The 26,868-nt window shown below is 34.4% G+C and overlaps 3 protein-coding genes across 30 annotated transcripts in view; 1 reads left to right on the plus strand and 2 right to left on the minus strand.

The window, feature by feature from the left end:
- Positions 1-4,820, minus strand: part of LOC125679272 (hemicentin-2-like) — a 43,803-nt gene extending 38,983 nt beyond the window's left edge. For 2 of the 13 annotated variants that reach the window (XR_008799841.1, XR_008799842.1), the window contains exon 1: positions 2,993-4,813. Coding sequence is in view for 8 of the 13 variants with exons in the window: in XM_056153648.1 (XP_056009623.1) it covers positions 2,993-3,071 (79 nt within the window). In the remaining 5 variants the exon portion in view is untranslated. Of the gene's footprint in view, positions 1-2,992 lie in introns of all 13 variants that reach the window. The other 11 variants (XM_056153644.1, XM_056153645.1, XR_008799845.1 and 8 more) reach the window with 10 other exon arrangements.
- Positions 4,821-8,681: 3,861 nt separating this feature from the next.
- LOC125660255 (uncharacterized) lies at positions 8,682-15,033 on the plus strand. The gene is made up of 3 exons (XM_056153663.1): positions 8,682-8,981; positions 10,537-10,882; positions 13,053-15,033. Exons 2-3 carry the CDS (start codon positions 10,546-10,548, stop codon positions 14,048-14,050), a joined length of 1,335 nt encoding a protein of 444 aa, XP_056009638.1. The 5' UTR covers positions 8,682-8,981; positions 10,537-10,545; the 3' UTR covers positions 14,051-15,033.
- A 1,721-nt stretch (positions 15,034-16,754) lies between these two features.
- Positions 16,755-26,868, minus strand: part of LOC125681396 (hemicentin-1-like) — a 60,249-nt gene continuing 50,135 nt past the window's right edge. For 5 of the 16 annotated variants that reach the window (XM_056153652.1, XM_056153649.1, XM_056153653.1 and 2 more), the window contains 8 exons: positions 26,353-26,484; positions 24,047-24,065; positions 22,829-22,887; positions 21,787-21,814; positions 20,869-20,933; positions 20,723-20,741; positions 19,761-19,837; positions 16,755-17,361 (listed from right to left, as the gene is read on the minus strand). In XM_056153652.1, coding sequence (XP_056009627.1) covers positions 17,276-17,361; positions 19,761-19,837; positions 20,723-20,741; positions 20,869-20,933; positions 21,787-21,814; positions 22,829-22,887; positions 24,047-24,065; positions 26,353-26,484 — 485 coding nt within the window. In that variant the 3' untranslated portion in view covers positions 16,755-17,275. Of the gene's footprint in view, positions 17,362-19,760; positions 19,838-20,003; positions 20,172-20,722; positions 20,742-20,868; positions 20,934-21,786; positions 21,815-22,828; positions 22,888-23,438; positions 23,550-24,046; positions 24,066-26,352; positions 26,485-26,868 lie in introns of those variants that run through there. The other 11 variants (XM_056153655.1, XM_056153651.1, XM_056153656.1 and 8 more) reach the window with 9 other exon arrangements.

The following is a 26,868-nucleotide window of genomic DNA, read 5'->3' on the forward strand; positions in this document are numbered from 1 at the left end:
CCCGAGACGAGGTCTTCAAATTACAAATACCATCAACAGTTAACTACACAAGAAAGGTTAATGAATACCGATAATCATGGATGGAGACCAAGTAAAGGCATCGAGCATGGCTAAAGAGGCCATACTTTCATTAAAACTGGTCAAGTCGGTGGTGGCAAAACTTCCTTAAGCACAATCATAATCAGCAATTATCAGCACAAAATGACACTCGCAGTACATTTTCCATTCAGCAGTATATACACAAGCACATATACGCGTTTACTTGAACAAGCTCACGGCGGGTGTGACCGGTTGACAGGCGATGCTTACTCCTCCCATGCACCTGCTCCAACCTCTGATATGTACAGAGCTCCGTGTTTGTCCAACTCTTACTTTTGTATTCCTTATGATAGTTATGAGATCGACCACAGTTCGTTATATTCACCCTTTCATACATGTACACTTGTATGGGCAAATTTAATACCATATGGCTATTTTTGTAGATTGAATAAATTGTAAATACTTCACCGTCCATTGTTGATCCTTATGAAATTACGTACGTGGAGGATTTTCCTATATGAAATTGTATAGAGCTCTAGGAAATTAATTTCAAATCTTCAGTAATAGACAATTTTAAAGATACATTTTAAAGGATAAGTAAATGCCCGACGTTTAAGTAAAATTTCCTGCACTTTAAGTAATGGTAACATTATTCAATTGAGTAAATCATGCCAATCCCCCACCCAATTTTTTAAAAGATGAGTTGTAAAAAATCTTTTACAAAAATATGTATAAATCTAAGAATTGTTGATTGTTTGTGGAGTTTTTCAAAAATTCCCCTGTGTTAGAATATTAATGTAGTGACGTATTTTGACAACATTGAGCAATTGTAAGAGTTTAAAATATGTTGGGATAGTAAAAGGTGTTAACTTACTAGTATCTAAATGTGTGTAGAAATACTTTGTTATAGAGACACAACTTACGTGTATTTTTTAGGGTACTTCTCTCTCTTTTTTATTTTAGGAATAATTTTCAATCCCAGAAGCATCTGGTGCAAATCTACAGAAATTAAACTCCCATCAGTACTTTCAATACTTTGATTTTACCACTTTGCTCAATTTGTGAGGCACTGAAAGGGTATGTTTAGAATCTAACAAAACTTCATCCTAGGAACTATGAAATTAATTCATCATTGTATTATAAATTCCTTTTAAAACATGTAGCTTTTACATAATATACACAGATATCGGTACATATGATATACATGTACTAGTACTTATGGTTTTCCTATTGGTACCTTACAATTATGAGAATGATGGGGGGGGGGGGGGGGCAGCTGTGCAATGGACGACATGTGCATTGAAGGATTATTAAGAAACGCTTTGTCCGTTGTAATATTTGGAGACCTACTGTATGTGATGGCCTCTTCTGACATTGTAATGATGTTCACACATAGAGTCCAGGTTGAGAGTAATTTTGGAGTGATGGTTGATCAGTGGGACATTTGACGTTATTGGTGAGATACAACAGAAGTTATACAACTGGCCTAGGAGATGGTTGCTTAATCAAACAAACATCATGCTTGACATTTTTAGAGAAAAAGCTACCGGTAATTCTGCAAAACACTAGAACAGTGATCAGACTGAAAAGTCGTAATGAGTTATTGTCATAAAGTTATCCATTTTTTAAGGAATGTGATTATATATAATTAAAATTAAGATCTGAATTTACCAATGATATATGAGTAATTATTTTTTTCCACGTTATATATAGTGATTTGATTACATGTTTCCTTTGGTGCAATCCCTCTAATCGAGAACTAGACAAGCATCCTTGTGTATTAAGTGAGACAACATCCGGTGTAAACAATAGCAAACGATAATCACACCCACATCCTGCTAATCTCTAGTATGAAATACAAATATAGCATGCTTCAAATTTCTAAGCTAAAATAAAAATTTCATAAGAATTTATATCTAAAATAGATATGGCCAATATATGCATAGTTTTGAGTACCCATTTCAAAATTTCATTGCAACAGCTTAATCTTTATTTTTGCAGAATAATTGCTACAATCTAATGTGAACAGAAAATTTTCCACCATTTTTACAGATTGGCTGCTTTTATTCCCATTTGAAGGTTTTAAACATAGTTCTAAAGTACGTGACGTCTCGGTATGAGTGACAAATTCTCCACAGAGCGTAAAAGAAACAATCATTCAATGATGCAACTATTTTAGGCATAATTTAGTAAATGAAAATGATTGAATTGTAATCGTCATAATTGAATATCAAGTCATATGAGCTCCATCATCGCTATCAGTTTCATGTTAATATATATATATTAAAAAAAATATGAAAAGAAAACACAGAAATCCTCCGTAAAGCTTTAGCGCTTTCATTACATCTTCAGAAGCTTTCCAAAAATGTATACATAGCAGTATCATAGTAATATATATATATATATATATATATATATATATATATATATATATATATTGTTACATACAATTTACCAACTGTCACCGAAGTAAGTGATCGCGATATCCTAGAGTTGTTTCCCTTTTGACTTTACTTTCGCTTTTGAAATGAAGACATGGATAAAAGTTTTGTTAACAATTAGTAAGAACCTATTCTTTTTAATGACACTTGATTTGAATTCCTGTAACTGAATTCTGACTGTTTGCAATGCAATGATGAGATCCACGGAATTTCTTATTTCGTTTTTAGTTATATAGTGGGACGTCCCGGATTCTACATTGTAAGGTGTACCCATTCTATCTGTATTTGTAAACATGCACACATAGATATACATGCATTTATTCATACAAAATCACATATATGAAACCGTAAACACATCTACGTATCGTGACTTTCTGGTCATCTGATTTATTATAACATATACATGTATTGTCTACATATTATGAAAGCCACGCCGATCAAATAACAGTTAAATATTATCCAAGAATGAAGATATGTAACATGTACATAGTATTTATATTAATATAACTTACCAAAGCAGTGAGGTAGAATGAGGCACATTAATGAAAGGGTTCCATATCCAAACGACGGAGACAACATTCCTGCACACATTTTGTTAGGTTAGTTTCTTCCTTGTTCTTCATTAAAGTGCATGCACATGTAAACACACTATCGACAAAATATTATCTTTGAAGAGGTAAATAAGAATGTGGTGTTTGTATTGAACATGGAAACATTTCTCAAGAAAGAAAGAGTGCACTTTCGATATCTCTCTATCAAAAATCAAATATGATTCTTCATTGTGTTAGCTTATGACCGATGTACTGTGTAAATAGAATGTTTCAGAGTACAGGACTCTTTCCGTCTACAACATAGAGTTTTAAAAAGAAAAAAACATTAAAAGAATGCAATTAAAGGTCAGAAACACCTGGAATACTAGATGACCTAATTTCAATTTTGATTTACACCACAGATGAATAAGTGTTTCGTATGACCGTTTACAATTTCGTCGATTTTTCCCCTGTATAAAATAGTTAGATTGAAATTTGATGAATGTATTGATAAAAAGCCTCAACGGCCTCGGTCTTCATAGAAGTGTTTGTAAACGCATTATGTACAAGATATTATCTTTAAAGAGGTAAATATACGAGTAGGGTATGTACATGTATTCAACATTGGAACATTTCTCCGGGAAGAATGAGTGCAGTTTCGGTATATCTCTATGATTCTTGGTTATGTTAGCCTATGACTGATATACTGTATCTATAGAATGTTACAGAGTACAGGACTGTTTCTGTTTCAACAGACAAAGAGTTTTTAAAAGAAGAGACTTCAGAAAAACGTTGTTAAAGGTCACAAACCCCTGGAAATACTATCTGACCAAATTTCAGTTTTAGTTTACCCACAGATGAACAGGAGTTTTGTGTGACGGTCTATTCTTTCGTCGATATTTTTCTGTTGAATTGAAAACTCGTGAATACATTGATAGAAAGCTCTATTAGTTCAACAGACTGAAACCCGAAATGTAAATTGTCGGAGCACACAGTGAATGAAATGAAAACGCCTCCAAACGTGCATATACTTATGGTAGATTTTACATGATGTAATCTAAATAAAATATAGATGCAATTCTACTGATATAGACCCGTTCTAGAATCAAAACCCTGGATTTGGGAAATTCACAATTTTGTTACATCCTGTTCTACTTTTCCTAAATATGCATTTAGTTTTTTTTTATCGTATCAGGAAACGTATAAAAGTTTTTCAACTGATTAAGACAATAATCACTATAATAATTTTGTCACCTCCCTAGAAAAAACCTTAATCCCTGGGATCATGGAGTTTACAATGTTGGTAAGGGACGACCAGCTCCTTCAAATCTAAATATCCATTTAGTTTGAATCTAGTATCAATAGCATTAAATGTTTTACATATATACACTATATATACCCAGTTTGGTCCCTACCTGGAGTCAGAACCTCTATCACAGGGATCGTGAAATTTAGAATTTTGGCAGAGGCCTTTCTCGTCTACATCATTATGCTTTTTGTTTTTCTTACAGATGCGTGGTTGTAGAGAAATTATTTTTGAAACCGTGCAATATTGGGCAGGCTTGCCTAGCCCCTAGGACCTCAGGTGTGCAGGAGTTCTGAAATATACAATCTATGTCTCCCTTTTCCCAAAGATTCTTGCTACAGAATTTGCAAAAAATGGAATGATACATGTAGTTATCAAGAAGTTACAAATGATCAATTATTTACGCACGACAGCGGATGCCGACCAATTGCAAAAACACTAAAGACTACAAACGCTCGTCTTTCAGTTACACTGTACAAATGACGCAATGAAACCGTTCATACTGTGCGCAACGTCATCATTACTTCTTTGATCTTGTTGTATTTGACTTGCTAACTGAAAGAAAACTATTTTCACAATGCACATTTATTTTTGCGATAGGTCAAACGCTGTTTGTGGATACCAGGTGAGTCAATTTCTGTTGTGGTAAAACAAAAACTTGGAATTTCCATACACAAATTTTGCACAGGTAATTGTATAGCCAAGCCATTTAATGAAAAAAAAGTTCATTGAATAACCTATACTTTTTCGCTTTCGGTGAAAGAGGTGTAGATGTACGCGATTAATATTCGATCTTTAAGACTTTTAACAACCAGAACAGCCACTTCTACATATTACAGTGTATAATGTTTCAAGCAGCGATATGATAGTGTGTAGTTGATGTCTATTTAGTAACGGTTTGCGAAATTTGTAAATCACTCTAATATTTTACACCAGCTTCCTAGAGAAACGCCATCAATATTGACAGAGTGTCTCGACTCGATATATTAATCATTAAATATGAATATAAGGGTGAAAATACCTCCCGTACTTAGGATACAGATTTTATGTTTGAGAATTTTCAATAAAAAATAGAAATAGCAAAAAAAAAATAAAAATAAAAAAAATACAAACCCAAAAGGGGTGGGGTGTGCGAGTTACACCGCAAATAGTTGTGAGAAATAAACCAAGAACCCGTAAAAAATTACATGTATGCAGTTTATGTTCGTAATTTCTAAACGACTCTTGTAGAATTCAATTCTTGATAAACTATTAGTAAACAAAATTCACCAATGTGATCTCAAACCGGCGGGCTCGATTCTGTCATATACATGTACTTTGTAAATTTCATTATCATACATATCGAGTTTAAACTACAATCGTTTACAAGGTACATATGTATAAATTAAACCACGTATATGTATTTCCGTGCGTTAACTATTTCGGTGCATTTAATATCAATTTTGTACGTAGTCTTTCTTTGGTAAATATCATTTCAAACTGCCGCTTAGACCTCCTTCGAGATTTCTAATTCTGAAATGATGTTCGAGGACACGTGCATGCGTGGGTAAGAATGATCCACGAAATCCACGATCCCCTACGAACAATGATTATTCCACAGTATCCTAGGGTGTGTCTAACTAGCTATTCATTTGATTTCTCCTTTCTCATTAGCCCCATAAATCATCGCCGGGGCCTATTTCCAACTGAATAACTAACTCGTGACGGAAAAGTAGATAAGCGGTAATTCTTATTTTGATGATGAAATGTTGTACAAGCAACAATCAATATGCACTTAAGCATAAAAAATAAATTAGCAAACATAGTTTTGAGGTTTTTCCAATGTATGTACAAAGTATGATTCCATTATTCTTCGTCAAAAAAAATATTCGTCGACAATATTGGCCAAGAGCCCCTGTCTTAAATTTTGCCACCAATTGTCAAGCCAGTGCAAAAATATCTCTCACGCACCAAGGTTACCAGAATGGAAAAAAAAACCAAGAAACATACGGACTAAAATGTCAGGAAAAGAAAGCAGTTTTCATTCATAAGTGGATCGTCAGTGGGGTACGATGTTTTGGAGAGTTAAAGTTTAAATTTTTGGAAATATATCTGTTATACATGTATACCAGTTCATTTTCACATTTGTCGATTTCTATTGTGTTAAAGCAACACAATTTCGAACTGCCCCTAGAATATACAAGTTATGCATAGGTTATTGCATTATGCAGACTTTTTCGATAAACAATTTAGATGAAAAAAATCTATTAAAAAAACTACATTTTTCTTGCTTTCTGTGAAAAGGTAAATGTATGCAATTAATACTCGAGCGTTGGGATTTATAACAATCAGAGCAGCCACTTCTGTATACCACAGTGTATGATATTTAAAAACAGCGATACAATAGTATGATGTCTATTTAGTACTGGTTTGCGAAATTTATAAACCGCTCTAATATTTTACACCAGCTTCTGCGAGACAATTCGACTGTGTATCTGGGCTTGGTATATTATAGCATTGAACATAGATAGAGGGTATCTATATTGCGTGTTTTAATTTTTTGTTTATCCAACGAGTTGATATGGTGTATTTATTCGCGAGGCTTGCGGAGATAAATACATGTACACCATATCAACGAGTTGGATAAACCAAATATCAAAATACGCAGTTATAGATGTTCTATTTATCTCATGCGTCTTCTTTTCACTTAATTGTGAGATGATCCCCAGTATGGTAGAAACAGCTGATTGAATTTGTTTGGAATCCGTGGCTCAGACGTCGTGCTTAACCTGTCTACCTTACGCGGGAAAAAATAGTGCGCTTATAAACCATTAATATACAGTACAAAAGGGCATTTTTATAAAAGAAACCATGGATGAAAATTGTTTTAGAAGTGATTATTAAGAATTGTGTCCAATTGTATTTACATATGTTAATGAAATTCTACATCAAACTGAGATCTACAGAAAGTTACATATAACTATAGTTGAATATACATGTAGTAGAGAATTTCATTAATACTGTAGTAAAAATGTGATATAGTTACCTATAGCAAAATCCCCGGTTACTCTAAATAAATGTTTTGATACTTTGACTTATCTAGGTTTACAATTTACAATAAGTTTAATAATGTCTGTAATAATTTAGCATAGTAAATACTCCAACAAAGTAACCATTAAATCATGTATTATTGTAAAATACATCGATACCATATCTCCTAGCTAACTGAAGTGGATACTTTGATACTTTAGTTCATTTAAGTAAAAGCATGGTCATTTTCATTTAAAGTAATGAAAACTGACCGAGACTGTCGCTAAGTTTTTGTATGGGATTCCCGGTTGAATAAGGTTTGTTTAATAAACGCCAACAATCTGCTGGAAGACAATATTTTAGATACGCATTCCCGATTCCATTAATGTTTGAATTAGTGTAGTTGCTATTGGGCAAGTATTTTTATCCTCGATTTCTCCTTTAAGCTTGATTTCATAAGAAATCCACAATCCTGGAATTTATGCTGCCAGAGAAATTCTTGATACACATATCTGATTTGAAACACCCTGGACACGAGTCTCCTTTTGTTCACTAGACTAAGAAGAAACAACTTATAATTTCATTGAATCTCTGGGGGTGATAATGCCGAGAGCTTGGAAGTTTCTTCTGATGACTTATACTATTTGATATTGTTGAATTGACTACAATGGTGATATAAGTGTTATACCTGTCCAGAAACTACATGCATAATGATGTTACAGAGCGATACTTCGATTCACAGTTCATGTGACAGGAAAAACCAATAATACCAGCTTAAAACTATCACAAGACCCATTCTTTATTAACCTTTATTATTCCTATACGGATATTTCAAACTGCATACATTGTACACTAAATATTAAATATTACTATAATACATTCAATAAAACAGAGTAAGGCAAGGGTATAAGATACATGCATGTACCTGTAGTGACAAAAAATGAATAGCATATAACTATACAGTCTTTCAGGGAACACTTAGACATTTTGAACCATAGTTCTACAATTGAGGGCAATGACTTCACAAACATTTTTTTTTCATATCAACAAATAGATTTTTGATAGCAGTGTTTTGGTCCACCCCCCCCCCCACCCCCCCCCCCCACCCAAAGAAAAGTATAAAACATCATCATTCAGCAGATATAGCTTCATATATAAATGAACATCAAGACATCAACATACGATTTTGATTAAATAGCTAGTGGATGGGTACCCCCAACAAAGCATATTGACATTGTTCATTGTAGTTGCGGATACAGAACCCTGGCACCCACTTTTCTAAACAACAAAAAGATGTGCAGTACTATATAGTAGATTATTTTCACAAATACATGTATGATCCATTATTATATGCAATTTATGTAATAAATGATTTTATGCTGACAACTGTACGTACCATATGATTGTTTACCCATGGTGAACCTCAATTATTTACCAATACAGAACCCCGTATGTTACCCCTTAGCGATACTTCATTTTGATTGGCTAAAAGATAGCGTCCCTTTTGTGAAAGATAATCCTGATAGAAGTCGAAGATCACAGAGAATATTTTTATTGCAAAAGTTTTGTTTTCGCCGATTTATTACGGTTTAAGAGTTGCTGCATCGTTTGAGGTTTGCAGTTCTACGCTATGTGAGCGGAACAGGACTTCTACAGGTAAAAAATGACATAAAACTGAGATTTGTTTTGTTTCACGCACAGCCGAGTGTGACCGCCATACTGAACTCTGTCTTTGTTTACAAACATGGCGAAAGTTTTAGTGGTTGGCCACAGTTTCATACGTCGTCTCGAACGATCATTGGGGCAAATTGAAGGATGTATCAATAATTTGGGATTAGATTCATCTTTATGTACAGTGTATTTCTATGGAATTAGCTGTGGAAAGTTAGATACACTGGAAGTTGACTCTTTGTTATTTGAGAAGCTACGGGCATACAGACCGGACATTATCGTGATTCAGCTAGGTGGGAATGATATGTCCATTAAAGCAGTCAGACCAGAAGTCTTTGCATGCAGACTAGTAGACTGGGTTCAATCTTTGACTGAACAATTTTGCTTCATAAAAAACATTGTGGTTTGTGAACTTTTTATTCGCACTAAACCAAGTCAGGTTAGTGTTGAATTATACGAGTTTAAGCGAGGCATTGTGAATCAAATGTTAAAGGACATATTGCAAGACCATCCTAACCTCACATTTTGGCGTCATTTGTGGCTGATGCAAAGTCCCTTGGCTATTTTAAGTGGGGACGGTGTTCACCTCTCTGTGATAGGGACAAAGAAGTTTTATAGGAGCCTTAGATTAGCCGTTCTTCATGCTATACGGTATTTCTTTAATATTTGATATTTGTATTGCTCTTGTGAATGGGTCAATAATCAGATTGATGTTGGTGCAATATATATTTTGCATATATACAATTAGGTTGTATAGTGTTTGAATATTCAGATTGACGTTGGTTCACTAGTACATTTATGAATATATACAATATATGTTGTGTGGCATTTGAATACATTCTGGATTGCTGGGTTTACTTAACTCAGTTCTATGTGAGCTAATACATTGAGAATAACTAGTGTACTTTGACACAGTTCTTTTGTTTTCTATAGTAAAACTACTACTATACAAGTGACACATTTACATCTACAATCAAAAGTTGAACATTAATTATCAAAAATGATAATAATATTTACCTACTTAAGTTTATGCCTTGTCTATACACTGGTAACTTGGTCAGTGACGTGCTGAATAAACAGTTTGTTCATGCTGGGCAGTTGCATATGTGATATTATTTGATGCCTATTAAAGGTTTATGATTTGTTTAGCATGTTCAGGAGTCCTGGGCGTGTATTGTTGCATATATGATATAGTTTGATGCCTATTAAAGGGTTTATGATTTGTTTAGCAAGCTCCAAGAGTCCTGGGCTTGTACAGTTACAGTTTATTTGGCATGGTATGAATTTATCATGTTATATACAGTATGGGTATACTGGTACTTTCAGATTTAAGCCTTGCAAGAGGTTGTAGCACTGTATACAGTCAAATAGATGTCAGGTTCACTTCTGAACAAGAATTTATTTCTGAAAATATGTAGTTATATAAAAATTAGCAGGTTAAATTACCTGTACCCTAATTAATGGCATGCAGATATATGCATGTATAGTAGCATGCTAATATTATTTTAGCATGTGCTTAATGAACATTTTGTTATTGTAGATCTTAATCATGGGCCCAAAGAAGAAGTCTGCTGGCACTGAGCCTCCAGCTAAGCGGAGAAGGACTGCGCAAAATGGCAATGCTACAAACATTCTAAGTGCAAGTGACACTACAAATAGTGATATAATTCAATCCTTAACTAAAAACATTACAAGTAATATTATGGCAGAATTACAGAAGGTCGGAGTTCTTCCTACACAGAATCCACAAGTGGAGCAAGCAGGAGGTCCAGATCAAGACAAGCAGCAACGATTTGAAAGAAATACCAGTGGTACAATGCTGGAAGGTGAACAGATACCTGCATCAGCAGTTTTGGATTTGGAAAGACAGCTACCAAATACACAGGGTAATCAATCCGAATATAAACCTTTGGGGAGACCCCTTCACACTTATGTTACGACAAAACTCAAAGAGAAGATTCTATCAAATGAGTTTGTGCAAATGAGTGATATTTTAGATCCTCCCACAGAGCTGGAGTTTGTTGACTTTCATTTGTCAGTGAAAGACAAAGGAAAAGTTGGGCTATCTTCTAACAAGAAGAAGAAATTTGTCACTATTGAGGAGTGGACTGATGCTTTTAATATCCTAGGTTAAGTTTTAAGACAGGGCAGCCCAGATGATCGAGATCTTCCAGAGTCGTTATCAGTGTACATGCACTTGATTCGATCTATTCAGAAAGATGGGGGGGGGACTGGTTTCATTATGATGTAACATTTAGGAAGGCCAGACAAGGGGACTTGACAATGTCTTGGAGGCATGTCGATCAAGTGTTATATAGTCGTGCCCTTATGAAAAAGTTGGGGGGTCCAATCATTCATAGCCAGAATACAAAAAAACCAGCTTTTTCGTCCCCATTGTTTCAGATACAATGATGGGAAGTCCTGCAACAGTCAGTGTAAATACCCACACATATGCTCTACCTGTTAAAAACCCCACCCCAAAACCCAATGTTGGAGGGGCCGTGACAAAAAGTCTGCAAGTGGGTCACAGCCTCCCAAAAAAGACTGAGTGTCTCTCCCAACTACCCACTCCTGTAAACCCTGCAAAACTAGCTCAATATTTAATTGGATATGACAAGACAAAAACTAAATATCTACTAGAGGGGTTTAGAAATGGTTTTCATCTAGAATTTGAAGGAAAAAGGGGGTTTCAGCTCAGTTCAAACCTTAAATCTGCTCTTGAAAATAAGGAGGTTGTTACTAAAAAAAATTGCTAAGGAATTAAAGGAAGGTCGCATAGCAGGTCCATTCTCTGAACTACCATTTAAGTCCTTAAAGATTTCTCCTCTAGGTATAGTACCCAAGAAAACACCTAATCAATTTAGAATGATACATCACTTGTCTTATCCCACGAAACAGGAAGGTTCAGTAAATGCAGGAATCTCTGATGACTCAGCTGCAGTCCACTATGCTGGAATCAATGATGCTGTAGGTTTTATTAAAGAACTTGGTATAGATGCATTTTGTTGCAAGACAGATATTCGGTCCGCATTTAGAATCCTTCCAGTATCTCCAAAGAACTATGAGCTATTAGGTTTTATGTGGGAGGGTAAATACTACTATGATAGATGTTTACCAATGGGTTGCAGAACTAGTTGCAAGATTTTTGAAGAATTTAGCTCAGCAATAGAATGGATTGCAAGAAATAAGTTAGGAATGAATGCTGTGGTTCACATATTAGATGATTTTCTGTTCATTGAAAGATCTAAATTTTCATGTCTCCAGAAATTCAACGAGTTTCTCGATGTTTGTGGGGATATTGGTATTCCACTTGCAGCAGATAAGACTGTGCTTCCTACGCAGGTTATTGAGTTTGTTGGAATTGAACTTGACGTTAGGCTCAGAGAAACTAGGTTACCTTTGGATAAGATTGAGAAATGCACACGGTTACTTCATTCATTTATGAGTAAGGATAGGTGTACGATTAAGGAAATGCAATCATTGATAGGTACGTTGAACTTCGCTTGCTCAGTCATTCTGCCAGGTCGTGCATTCCTCAGACGCTTTATCAATCTTTTGATGAATGTTTCAAAGCATCAAAAATTCATTACAATAAGTAGAGAATGTAAGGACGACATGTCTATGTGGCTAGCTTTTCTAGAGTGTTATAATGGAAAAACAATGTTTTTAGATGAAAACTTTCTGTCTAGCAACACTTTACAATTACATACCGATGCGGCACAGTCAAAGGGTTTTGCAGGAATTTATAAAACGCAATGGTTTTATGGTAGTTTCCCAGAGGACTGGAAGAAATTGAATATCATGACATTAGAGTTTTATCCGATAGTTATTGCAGTCAATTTGTGGGGTAGGTTATTTGCTAATCACTCTATTTTATTCTTCACGGACAATGAAGCCTTAGTGTCAGTGATCAATAGGCAAACAAGTAAAGATTCAGTAGTAGTACAGATGGTCAGATATCTGGTTCTTCAGTGTTTGCATTATAATATCATATTTAGAGCAAAACATATCCCTGGAAAACACAATAAACTGGCAGATAGTCTTTCTCGGTTGCAGGTTCAAGAGTTTCAGGAGCTGGCACCACATACTCAACCAGAACCATCAGTGGTACCAGAAGCTCTGATGCCTCAAAACTTTTGGAATACATTGCGCAACTTACAAAAGCAGCCATAGCACCATCCACTAAGGCTACGTATAATAGAGCTTGGAGGACGCTACTGTCTTTTTGTAGTAAATATGGAATGTCTTGTGAACTACCCCTGAGCACTTCGCTGGTGGCTCTCTTTGTAGCTCAACTTTTCTCTGACTCTTTTTCCCCTAGGTCCATTTCAACATATTTATCAGCCCTTGCTTATGTTCACAAAGTGCTAAATTACCAAGACCCAACGCAAGCATTTGTTATACAGAAATTAGTTGCAGGGGCATATCGTTTGGGCAATACCTTTGATATACGTTTACCCATCACACCTCATATTTTAAACAATCTGCTTTCGTGTATACCACAAGTCATTCATGAGGAATACAAAAGAAAAATGTTTCGAGCTATGTTCTTATTTGCATTTTCTGCATTTGCACGCATTGGGGAAATAGTAAGTTCAGATGGACATACAGATGATGTCATTCAGCTTTCAGATGTTACTTTCACTCGGGGGGCAGAAAAATTTAATCAGGTCAATGTCTGCTTTAGGAAGTTTAAACATAATTCTTCAGGTCAGCCTAAGTACATTTCATTCTCACATGGACCATGCCAAATTTCTGCCATCGATTCCCTTGTTCAGTATTTGAATGTTAGGAAAAACAATGAAGGTCCACTTTTCATTTTAAATGGGGGTTTACAGCTGACAAGGAGTGTAATTAATAAGACCCTACAAAAATGTTTGCTTTGCTGTGGCTTGGATAGTACACGTTACAAAGGTCACAGTTTTAGGATAGGTGCTGCTACGGTGGCTGCACAGAATGGTTGCACAGATGCGCAAATTAGATCAGTGGGACGCTGGCATTCAAATGCATTTCAGAAATATATCCGATCAAATAACATACCTAGCAATAAGTAATAGTAAATTTTGTCAGAACCCTTGTTTGGCCTAGGATTGTGTATACCTGCTGGGGCCGGTATATGCATTGGTACAATATGACACTTCTATTTAACCATGTTACTAGCTTGGGCCAGTAACTAGTGCAGTTTTCATGTACGGATTAACATTCTTTTACGTATTACCTGCTGGGGCCGGTAATGCAGTTGAAGTTCATTATATGTATATCATCATACTGTTGAATTATGTTTTGAGTTATGATCTTTTAAGAGTTAACCTGCTTGAACTGGTAATATTATTGAAATTAAATTGTATGTACATATCAAAGGTTCGCATGTTATCTGCTGGGGCCGGTAACATTATTTTTCTTAAGATTAGTTTAAAATACATGTACATTTTATATTATATCACAATAGCCAAGATCTTTGGTACAATTTGCTTTTTACCGGATAAGGTTATGGATAGTTTTTAGGTTTCTTCTAACTTGTTAATGGATGATGTGCTGGCAATGGCTTTGGTGGGGTCGTTTCAAAGACCATGATTGGCATGATCTTTTCAACTTGTGGGTAATGGACCCCACCTTTGCCCATTATTGGATTGTTGTTAAATATTAACAATATAACTTCTTATTTGTTAGTCCCATATACATGTTACCTTGATTATTATTTGTTTTCTTGACTTACATGGAATGCCAGTAATAGATATGTATTTTATATGTGTAAATTTTACTTCGGTCTGTCAGTTTTTCTGGAAAAATTCAGGGTAATTGTAAATTTAAGTATGTCCATTGTCTAAAGAGAAAGTAAGCTTTTGTATATTTATGTTTTGAATTGCTCGAGTGCAATTTTGTTATTTCTTTTGTATTTGTTTTATTCACATGTGTATTGGATAGTTGCATGTAGTCCTAGGAATATTTTTTGGTAGTTATTTTTTCTATTTGTTCCAATTACATGTTTGAATTGTTGATCAAGATTTATTTGATCAATAAATTTCTTTTCAACATATATAGAGTTTTTGTTGTAAAGTAAGGAGGAGGCATAAATGCAATTTATGTAATAAATGATTTTATGCTGACAACTGTACGTACCATATGATTGTTTACCCATGGTGAACCTCAATTATTTACCAATACAGAACCCCGTATGTTACCCCTTAGCGATACTTCATTTTGATTGGCTAAAAGATAGCGTCCCTTTTGTGAAAGATAATCCTGATAGAAGTCGAAGATCACAGAGAATATTTTTATTGCAAAAGTTTTGTTTTCCCACCCTCCTCCCCTTAATGGACCCCACCTTTGCCCATTATTGGATTGTTGTTAAATATTAACAATATAACTTCTTATTTGTTAGTCCCATATACATGTTACCTTGATTATTATTTGTTTTCTTGACTTACATGGAATGCCAGTAATAGATATGTATTTTATATGTGTAAATTTTACTTCGGTCTGTCAGTTTTTCTGGAAAAATTCAGGGTAATTGTAAATTTAAGTATGTCCATTGTCTAAAGAGAAAGTAAGCTTTTGTATATTTATGGGTAATGGACCCCACCTTTGCCCATTATTGGATTGTTGTTAAATATTAACAATATAACTTTTTATTTGTTAGTCCCATATACATGTTACCTTGATTATTATTTGTTTTCTTGACTTACATGGAATGCCAGTAATAGATATGTATTTTATATGTGTAAATTTTACTTCGGTCTGTCAGTTTTTCTGGAAAAATTCAGGGTAATTGTAAATTTAAGTATGTCCATTGTCTAAAGAGAAAGTAAGCTTTTGTATATTTATGTTTTGAATTGCTCGAGTGCAATTTTGTTATTTCTTTTGTATTTGTTTTATTCACATGTGTATTGGATAGTTGCATGTAGTCCTAGGAATATTTTTTGGTAGTTATTTTTTCTATTTGTTCCAATTACATGTTTGAATTGTTGATCAAGATTTATTTGATCAATAAATTTCTTTTCAACATACATAGAGTTTTTGTTGTAAAGTAAGGAGGAGGCATAAAAAAATATGTGCAAATCATAAAATGTATATGCCTTGTTTGTGTTATAACCCAGTATTTTCACAGGACATCCACGTCACTAACCAGGGCTTCGCCCTGGATCCATTCGGGGCTTCCAGGCAGTCACCTGAGCTATGATGTCTACTGCTCCCTCCGTTCAGAAAAAATCTAGATCCGCTACTATATGTTTGCTCCAAAGGCGAGGACAGAATAGTCTTCGGTGAGGAACTTAATACATGAAACATCCTTGGAATGATAGGTAAATCTCCAGATGTTGGCAAGGTTAATGCAGGGATGAAGTTGATAAATAATCTTTAGTGTGGGTCTGCTTTTCAGTCTGTGCAGTTGTTCCACGTCCCAGTAAGATTGCAATGAATTTTATGCTGTACTAAAGCTCTCTAAACTCCCTTAAAAGGGAACAGTCCGTTTTATGTAAATGCTGTAGTAAATTATACTTGTTGAATATTTTGTAGAAATCCAGGGAATTTTTGTTTTTTCTTTCTATATGAAATTATATAATCTTGATAAAAAACGTTTTGTTAAATAATTGATTTCTACTTTACATAGTTTCCCGACAAATATATAATTTTCGCTGATAAATTTCCGAGATAATGATGTATGTCCCAAGCATCATCTTGCTCATATCATATATAGTTTAAATTTTTAGACTTTGAATATCCTTCATCACAAATTCATGTGAAGACATAACGAAACGATATGTTCGCTTTATACTATTCCTCCACAATTCACATCCATCGACTATAATGAGGTGTGTCTCTCGACCGCTATTTTGCAGCGAAAAACCTATCTTTCCCCCGTTCTTTACACTGCCTAATCAGAATATAAAAACAGCGATATTAAAATAAAATATGTCCAGTTGTTGTGAAAAAAACAATAACCCCTGAATATTTACATGCACATATAGTTTGTGTACATACTTTCTAAATGACACAAGTATAATTCGATTCTTAACAAACGATGAGTATAAATATACCGATTTGACATCAAACCGACGGGATCGATTCCGACGTATGCTCTGTAAATATTATTATTATACAGTAGTAGTGTATCAAGTTTAAACTACAATCGTTTACTAAGAGCATTATGTATAAAGTAACCCACATATGTGTGTTGGCAGTACGTTGAATAGTGTGGTACAATTACGATCAATTTTGTACGTTGTCTTTCTTTCGTAATTATCATTTCAAACTGTCGCTCAAGACCTCCTTCGAGACTTCTAATTTTGAAATGAGGCGTTCAAGTAGACATCGGATGGTGATGAAGTCTTCGGTTTCTGCGAATTCTGGTATTTGTCGTCATCGTCTGTTGACACAAAATGTTTATATTTGTCATGAACATGCATATAAAAGGAATCTTTAATGTAATATATACGAATGTAAGGATGTTTATCATGGTCTATAACGATTTTCCGAGACACCTCGAACGTCCAGATTTTATTGGAACTTTAATAAATCATAGAAACAGCTATTATACAATAACAGTCTATGTCTCGGAACGGTTGAAGATAATCATTTTGACAAATGACAGTTTATACATTGTTATTATTTGACGGCCAAACTATGCGCTGTGTCCAAAAAGAAAACAGTCTATTGCGTGCCTGCTAGCAAATTTAGTAGACATGAAAGGTGATCAATCTCATAACTCCTATACGCAATACAAAATAGAGATATGGGCAAACACCGACCCCTGGATATACCAAAGGTGGGATCAGGTGCCTAGGAGGAGTAAGCATCCCCTGTCGACCGGTCACACCACCGTGAGCCCTACCGTAAATCTGGATACTTTTGCGTTGATTAATTTTTGCAAATTTGAGTAAAATGCCTATATATTTAATTTTGTCTTTCTTATTTTTCCGAATTTATGCTGGAGCTACATGTAAAAATAAATCGACAAATAAAATTCCACAATCTATAATTTTTCGGGGTGACTCGGTTTTATAATTTTTCTTTAAGTACCGCACAGTAGACTCCTTCAAGTTAAAATCACTAAATTGTCCTAAAGCTTTCGGTGTTCCGTGTTCAAATGCATACATGACTTGGTTACTTTGGTTCTCATTTCATGTTTAAATCGTGCAATTCCCTCTTTTTAGGACTTAGGAAACTGTATAGAATTTTTAACTCTTGGTTCACCAGCTTTCTCGCTATACTATTTGCATTTTCGGTTAAAAGCACAGGCCGCTCGTCTCTATTAAAACATTTTAAAATTTTGTGGCTTAAAAATCTGAGTTAAAACTGACCATCGATAAACTATCTATAACCCCCTCCCCAAAATTAGTTACGCACAAGTGATATAAAATAAATCGCAAGTATTAATCACTATTTATACACCTGGGAGATTAATACAACTGACCATTGAATTGATGGACCTAGAATTTTTTTTTTTTTTACGGTAGAGTTATTTTTGAGAAAAATATTTTTGCGAATCAAACTGATTTCCCCAAAACGCTAAATATTAATCGACAGCAAAAATAACCTGATTTATGGTATATCTTGATCAAGTAAACGTAGTTATCCGTAGTCAATATCAGTGTGCCAAGAACGGCATAACAATTAGTATGAAACACGTCAGGCAACATTGGACAACTAAAAGGAAAACTAGAGCGCCCAAAACTGGAGCCAAATTCGTCGAAGGATAGAGCTAGGCATGTGGGAGATAATCCTTAATTTTGAAATGAATTTCTAAATTTTATCCCAGAAATTTAATATGCAATGCCACAAATAATAAATAGTACTGCCATGTGGAAAATACAACAAATTACCTTCACATTTTATAGTCAATATGTTCAAAAGGGGCATAACTCTCGGAAAAAAGTAGCATGAGAATTTCCTACGGAAGCGCACATTTACATCGTATGTCCATTTTAAGTACAAAGTTTCATGAAATCCTGTTAAGCGGTTTTATAGGAGTTGGCTGGCAAGAACAGGACTGATATACTGATTGATGGGTTAAAAACGGTATACATTCCGCACCTAGTTTTATGAGGTATAATTTATTTGTTCTTCTGCATTAAAAAATGCTATACATCTAAAGCGTATATATAATTGTTCATTATTCTTAAAATCTTCGCGCTACTAATTCCACCTCGAAAATCAATATTTAGACGAATAATTCAAGACTACTGTACTTTTGGAAATTTTTTGACCTCATGTCAAAGCAGATCCCAAACCATTACAAAATGAAAGATTATTACAAAGATACGTGATGTAGCCTGTCTTTCATGACTTTTAAGCTTGCATTGTACATCCTTTTTCTTACTTTCATCTTCTGAAATTGAATAACTTGCATCTCTGATCAGAATATCGTCCCCGTTTTCCAGAAATTATAAAAGGTTCTGAGAGTTTTGGAATAATGAACTGGAACGTGCCTCCATTTCGTGGTGATCATTTCAATGTAAAGTTAATATGTCTTTGTTTACTTAGAGAAATAGTTTACATAACTATGTTATACTGACTTTGATATAAATAGAAAAGATCCTGCATCCTTCTTTAAACAAAATTGAACGCTAAGACATTCCTAAAAGTCAAGGAACTAACTTCAAGTAAGTTTGTTTGAAGTTGATTCCATGACTTTAGAGAATTTCATACTATTCAATATGTGCTCTATTCCTCACTCTAACATATCAAAAACACAAAGCCTTCATTCACTATGGTAATTATAAGGCAAATTATAAGAATATGCAACATAAGTAAACGTATATGTACCTTCTCTTTTAGAAACAGTTGAAAGTTTCTCATATTTGCTTTCACCACTGGATCCTTGTATGCTCTCGTAAGTTTGCCTACAATAATCCATGGCTGTAGATAATAACCATTAGCATACTATCAACTAGAAAACAAGCAAGATACGCCATCATTAACCAGATAATGAAAAAGTCTAGCATTGTCAACCAGAAAACAAACAAACAAAATCTGACATTGTTAACAAGAAAACAGAAAAAGACTAACAGGGCATCTTCATAAGTTCATTTTGATGGTATGCTATGTTGATCCTGACCTCCCTCTGACCTAAAGTCCATTATTATATAGCGACGTTTGATCTCGAAGTCAATTTGTCCTTGCGACCTTTGTCTCTTATCCTCAGATATTTTCAACAATGGATCCTCATAAGTTTGTCTTCAATAACACATTAATTTAAACGATAACCAATGATATTGTTAGCCAGAGAACTACAAATGCAGTACTGAAAAGTCAAACATGGCCCCACCATCAGATTATGTGAAATAAAGTACTGTTCTGATCTTGACCTTTGACCTAAGGGTACATGTGGTAGAGCTGTTTTTATTGGACCACCACCTACTTTGCTCCAAATATAAGATTTGAAATGAAGCAACATTATACAATGTCAGAATTATTCGCATAGTGGTATTTTGCTTTTGACTCCACGATATGTATATATGTCTTTCCATGACCATCGTCAATGTCATTGACCCTAGTGATATACTTTAAACTGTATGATAACACATATATTTTTCTTTTCCTGTTGGGTATAAAGTTATGAAAATAAACAAATACATGTAAATGTCTCATTAAAAGTTAACAGATGGACAGACATACACAGTGATTACCATACGGGGATTTCAACACAGACAAATAAGTATGAGAGAGAGAGAGAGAGAGAGAGAGAGAGAGAGAGAGAGAGAGAGGGGGGGGGATATATACATTACCTCTCGCTGTCTTGTTCATCTGTGTAAAAGAAGGAATAATTTTCAATATTGGTATAAACACATACATTTTTCAACCAAATGCAAGAACATTCAGTGATTACTGTTAATAAATTGATACCAGTTATACAAATAAAACTGTACATAACCTTTAGTGGAGAGACCCTCATACTGATTTCCATTTTCTGTCTCTGTCAATTCTTCATACACACCCCTGTATGAAAAAATAGTGATAGTCTATTGTAGAAATGTATATCAAAATAGTCTTATGAATTCACTCAGACGAATATTCACACGAACAAAAACATAGACGTCTTTTTACTTACATAATGAATCAATTTGAAGAGACAATAAAGATCGTGAAAATGTTTTTTTCTACTCAAATATTTCATTAAAACCACATTTCGCTTATACGAAAGTAACTTTAGTGAATGTTTAAGAGTTTTGTTGCGCGTTTTAGTAGATTTTAAAAGGATTGAAAGAAAAAAATAAGTATGAATGTATATGTTATGAAGAGAGTTTAGTCCCATTTAACATACGACGTCTTTGTCGTAAATACATTAACATTGATTCAATGTATTTGACTTCTTAAACTATACCTAGTTTACTCTAATGGAACAGTATCAATAAATAATTCAAAGCTGTAAACTCACAGATAGAGAAACACGTAAATACAAAATTATAATTGTAATTGATTTTTAATACAGTCCAAATCGTATAAGAATACTTTCTAGTTAGTTTACTTTTATATTGTATACTTCTTTAAAAAAAAAATCGATCATTTTAAATTATCTCGTACTCATCTTTGCTAGTTATATTCCCTTCGAAAGATTGCCACCTTGTATCAAACAAAACTTGAATATTTCTCACACAAGTTTGCGTTGTGTCTTTGTACAGTTCGTGTGGTTTTAAGAGGTAGAAAATGTGGAAAGTTTACATACTACAGATTGACGATGTATAAGCATTAATGAGAAAATCTCTCTTAGACGATCATGAATCCAAATATGCGGAACAAATTTGCAGTAAATTACAAATTGGCAACACTCCTTCTTCAGATTATCATTTACCTTTCTCCGTGTAGATGTACACTGTGCTCTGAAAATAAAGACAGGAATTGCATTTAACAGTGACATTTTGGGAAGGAATCTACTCCGAAGACTGACCATGTCGTATTCAGTTAAAAAGAAAACCAGACAGAAGCAATACACATATTATCTCCATCATGCATATCTCTTATCCTTAGACGAATTTGACTCCACTTTTTTGATACTCTATTTTCCCCTAAAATAGCTCTTGGGGGCCTACAAGTTTTCTGTTATATAGGATTTCAAACATTTCGGTTGAGCATCACTGAAGAGACATTATTTCTTGAAGTGCGCATCTGGTGCATCAAAATTGGTACCGTATAAGTTTCACACTCTATTGCAATATGAATGCGTTTTACGATCCCCATTATACTTGTATTTAGATACAAGAGATCGTGCATAATATGATGTAAAGAATTTGCCATTAGTAATTACTCGTATTTGGATTATGCAATATCGAAGATAATGAAGTTTAGCCTCAATGTTTATCATTGCCAAATTTTAGGATTTTGTCTTTATTACAAAACTGGAAACAGAAATTTTGGCTACAACAGTTATCTTGGACATAACTGTACTGGGTATAAAGCCATGATTATTAAAGCGTATTCCACGCAAACATTCATGATATCACCATTTGTCTAGATCTTCTATTCACTTTCCATAAATGTAGCGTAAAAGTACATTTGGAAAGGCAATGATTGTTGTTTGGCACAATTTGTCGTCTTCTTTATTTGTCTTTCTTAATGGTTTTAATTTATAGATTTTTCTAAAAACCGATCCTATGTTTGTCGGGATACCCTTACGTGGACCTGAATTCATGTTTAGTAATTGTACAAACCTCAATAGATACCGTTCAGGGAAGTCTCAAAATACATTGTATACTAGTATTCGGCCCAATGGTTCTTTCGTGAATTTCCTGTTGAACCTTTAACTATCCTTATGCATTGTATATTTAATTTCATAACTCATGAGGATACAGTAGGGAAGCAAAGACATAATTTGTTTTAATAGTACTTGTACTAACCTGTGATTGGGGTACTGAATTCGGCTTTCGTTAAATCGGTTATGTTTATACCTTTATCTCTGTAAGATAAAACCCTGCATCTTAATTATTAAGCAGTCATGTGTATACTCAACAGGGGATGCTTACTCCTCTTAGGCACCTGATCCCACCTCTGGTGTATCCAGGGGTCCGTGTTTGCCCAGCTATCTATTTTGTATTGCTTATAGGAGTTATGAGATTGATCACTGTTCGTTATCTTCACCTTGCATACTACTGATTGATTGGTAACATCTGCACATTAGAGATACAATATAATAGCACTGAACAGATTACTTTCAAGCGAATTCTACTTCTATTTGTTTTGAAATGAAAATCTATTTATGCATATTTTTGTATTAGTCTTTGTATGAGCAAAAAATGCATTGTTTCTGATCATGGAAAGGTTAAGATAACGAAGGTTTACCAATCTCATAACTCCTATAAGGAACACAAAATTAACAGCTGGGCAAACAAGAACCGCTGGACATAATAAAAATGTTATCAGGTGCCTAAGAGTAATCATTCTCTATTGACCGGTCAATACAGATACAATTCTGACAAATAAATTTAATTTATTGATTACGTATCACACCGTTTTTGGTAATATTTCAGCCATTTTACGGCGGATATGGTTTTCTTAATTCATAGAAGATCGGAATTTTGTATGACACAAGGCAGGATTACTGTAACAGCAAAACTGAAACTACAAGCATACGATATGTTTATGTATTTTTTTTATCAGTGGTTGTCAGAAACTAGCATCCCGAAATTCCATATAGAATTCCAAACACATAACATTGAGTTTCCAAGTTTGGTTAAGCATGTAACTATCTATATGTATCTAAACTTTCACTTTTTATTTCAATGTACATCTATTACTTCCACAGTAATTAGTGTTTTCATTTAACATATTTCTGAATTAGAATTGCCTTGGTGTGCATAATAGAATATTTATATGTAGGCTTTAGAGAAGTGGAACATTGATATAATATGGGACTGATAAATATCACAGATGTTCGAAAATCTATGATATAATTTACCTCTTGACATTCAGCAGATGAATATAAGGATAATCCTCGTTAGCCATTTGAATTATAAAATTCGTTCTTCTATTTGGTTGAAACCTAGTACCAGCTTAAAGTTTTACAATTCAAGATCGACGGTGTAATGATTGTAATTAGGGGACTAAGTGGGACTTACATGTTTTTTCTCTCCAACTCTACAAGAAAAATAAAATTAGAATTATATACAAATATGGATGCGATCAATCATTACTGATTTAAAAAGAGATACCTGTGATTCGTCAACTCTTTGCGAGTACAATTTCTATTAAATTGTCGTTCCCTGGCATGAATTCAAAAAAAAAAAAAATTACATAGTTTTCCCCGGCAATCGTCACATTTTTCTACGAATTTTATCACGAAATGACTTAAAGTTAATTTTACCGAATTATTAATCCGGCTTTATTTTTGAGGTATACCTGATCCCACCTCTGGTGTGTCCAGGGGTCCGTGTTTGCCCAACTATCTATTTTGTATTGCTTGTAGGAGTTGTGAGATCGGTCACTGTTCGTTATCTTCACCTTGCATATGGCATACATTAATACAAAATTGCTTCAGCGATAGTTTGCTGGTTAATTACATATACCATGTTAAAAAATTCAGTAAATAAGTTTCATTTAAAAATGATATCAAAATGCAACGGTTACTGGTTAATTGATTGTTTTACGTTCTGTCTAGAAATTTTCACTCATATTGAGACGTCACCAGTTGTATTTGAAGTACCTCAAATTTAGTCCTACCCTTAGCACTTTTGTCCGTAACACTGTGATGGTTTTCTAATGTGCAAACGCCTGTCATGAAACGGGACCCCTGTTTTTAAGGCAATATCCGAAAAACCCGTGATTCACTTCTAAGTGCATTTCGCGTTTGACGAAGAAGCAATCACTACGTCTTAAATTTGGTACAAGCAGGGCTTGAACTCACGATTCCCCGATAACTAAGCGACTGCTCTACCACTGACCGGAAGAAGATGCAATGATACATGGTACTTTGTGAAGATGAAACGATACACGGTATCATTGATAAAAAAGACAAGATAAGGATTGGCTACATTGAATTGTAGTAAGTTTGAATAAGGAACTGCTTTAGGACCGATATATACTCAAGTTTACTTTAAGTATATCCCACAACGAACAAAAAATAATAGAGTTAAGTTGGTCGATCGGTTCTATATTGATTAACGTCCCTTGTTTCACTCATAAATGTTGGGGACGTCACCATTGTCGGTATAGGGCTGCAAAATTTAGGCTTATGCTCGTTACTTATGGCCTTTGAGCAGGGAGGATATTCATCGTGTCACACCTCCTGTGACACGAGACATCGGTATTTACGGTCTCATCCGAAGGACTGCACATACATACTTATAGCATGTACTAAAATACTTGTTACACACATATAATGTATGTATCCTGTGACATTGAAATTCACGCACGATTCACTTGCATCATAATGTGAGTCCTTTATCATGCATGCTTACACGTAATTTGTCCTTAATTGTGGATAGTAAATCTCCGATTTACGAAAGGTACTTCCTCCGATTTTGAGCACAATCACACAAGAACCTATAATTGTGTAGGTAATTGCTAAACACTTTTTATTTAAATGATCGTAATTAGTGATGAAGCGATTGTCGCCGACAATCGGTTGTCGATCGTTTTTGGCTCTTCGATTCCGATTATCGATTCTATTTTTCATAATCGATTGTCACTTGTACACTAATTAATATATCTAATCCGAAATTCATCTGACTGTTAAACCTGGTTTTATATCGAGACCTGTGCGGGGAGAGTCAGAGTGGACTCCACATTGAAAAGTGGGAATTCAGTGACACCAGCAAGTGTGTATACTGCACATACCCATGAAACTAAATAGAATTACCCCCCCCCAAAATAATAAACATTTATTAACAACATGTAAATACCGATTATATCGATCATTGGTCGATACAGTTCTTCTGATTATGATTATTTCCGAATTTTCAACACTAATCGTAATACATACCATAATAAATTTGTTATTAAAACTCACCCAACTGATTTAATTATAGAAATGGCCTGAAACAACTACATTTCAATGCGGACGAATTTTCTAAAAATAGCCGGAAATCAGCAAAATCTCAATAATACTATGCATAAAGGTCAAGGTTAACAACTGTATCTCCATAGAAAGCAGTGCGGTCTCTAATTGTCTTGTCATCTTTCTCCAGTATAACTTCACTTTATTACATATATAATGTATTTGTCATACATTTATTGCATTGAATATCAACCAGTTTTGTTACAAACTCTTGTGGGAAACATTTTATTAATATAGCAGATTATCGCAAAGTTGCTAGAATTTTCTTTGTTCAATGATTAGCTGGATACTTAAATTTCCTCTATTCAAACATTTCTCGTTAAAGCTCACTGCGACTTTTACTACAAATATTAAAAAGTTATACGTTACTTATTACACAGGTGAATGTATATCGCCTTCGGAGAAAGATCACGAGGACTAGGATAATGATGATGAAGGTCACGATCCCTACAGTACTCCCTACTGCTACCCCGATCTGATTCTCGACACTCTCCTGTATTCCTGGAAATTCCAACGACAAAATAATTGCCATAATAGAACACTCATCATAAACATATCCATGAATTGATGTTTCGTGGTTCCAAAACCCAACAGTCTTAATTTTTAAGACATGTATATGCATATTTATTAAGCGCTTAAAATTAAGATTGTTTCCATCGCACTCACTCTCCCAACGAGACCTGGGGTCAATTACTTTAAAATGTAATGCATTGAATTACAATTACATTCGAATTTTCACAATTACAATTACCATTACTTTCATTCATATAAGTAATTAATTAAATTACAATTACTTCGCTAAAGTAATGAATTACATTACGGCGGGTGTGACCGGTCAACAGGGGATGCTAACTCCTCCTAGGCACCTGATCCCACCTCTGGTGT

This window comes from Ostrea edulis, chromosome 2 (genome assembly GCF_947568905.1).
Source record: "Ostrea edulis chromosome 2, xbOstEdul1.1, whole genome shotgun sequence".
NCBI classification, from domain to species: Eukaryota; Metazoa; Mollusca; class Bivalvia; order Ostreida; family Ostreidae; genus Ostrea; species Ostrea edulis.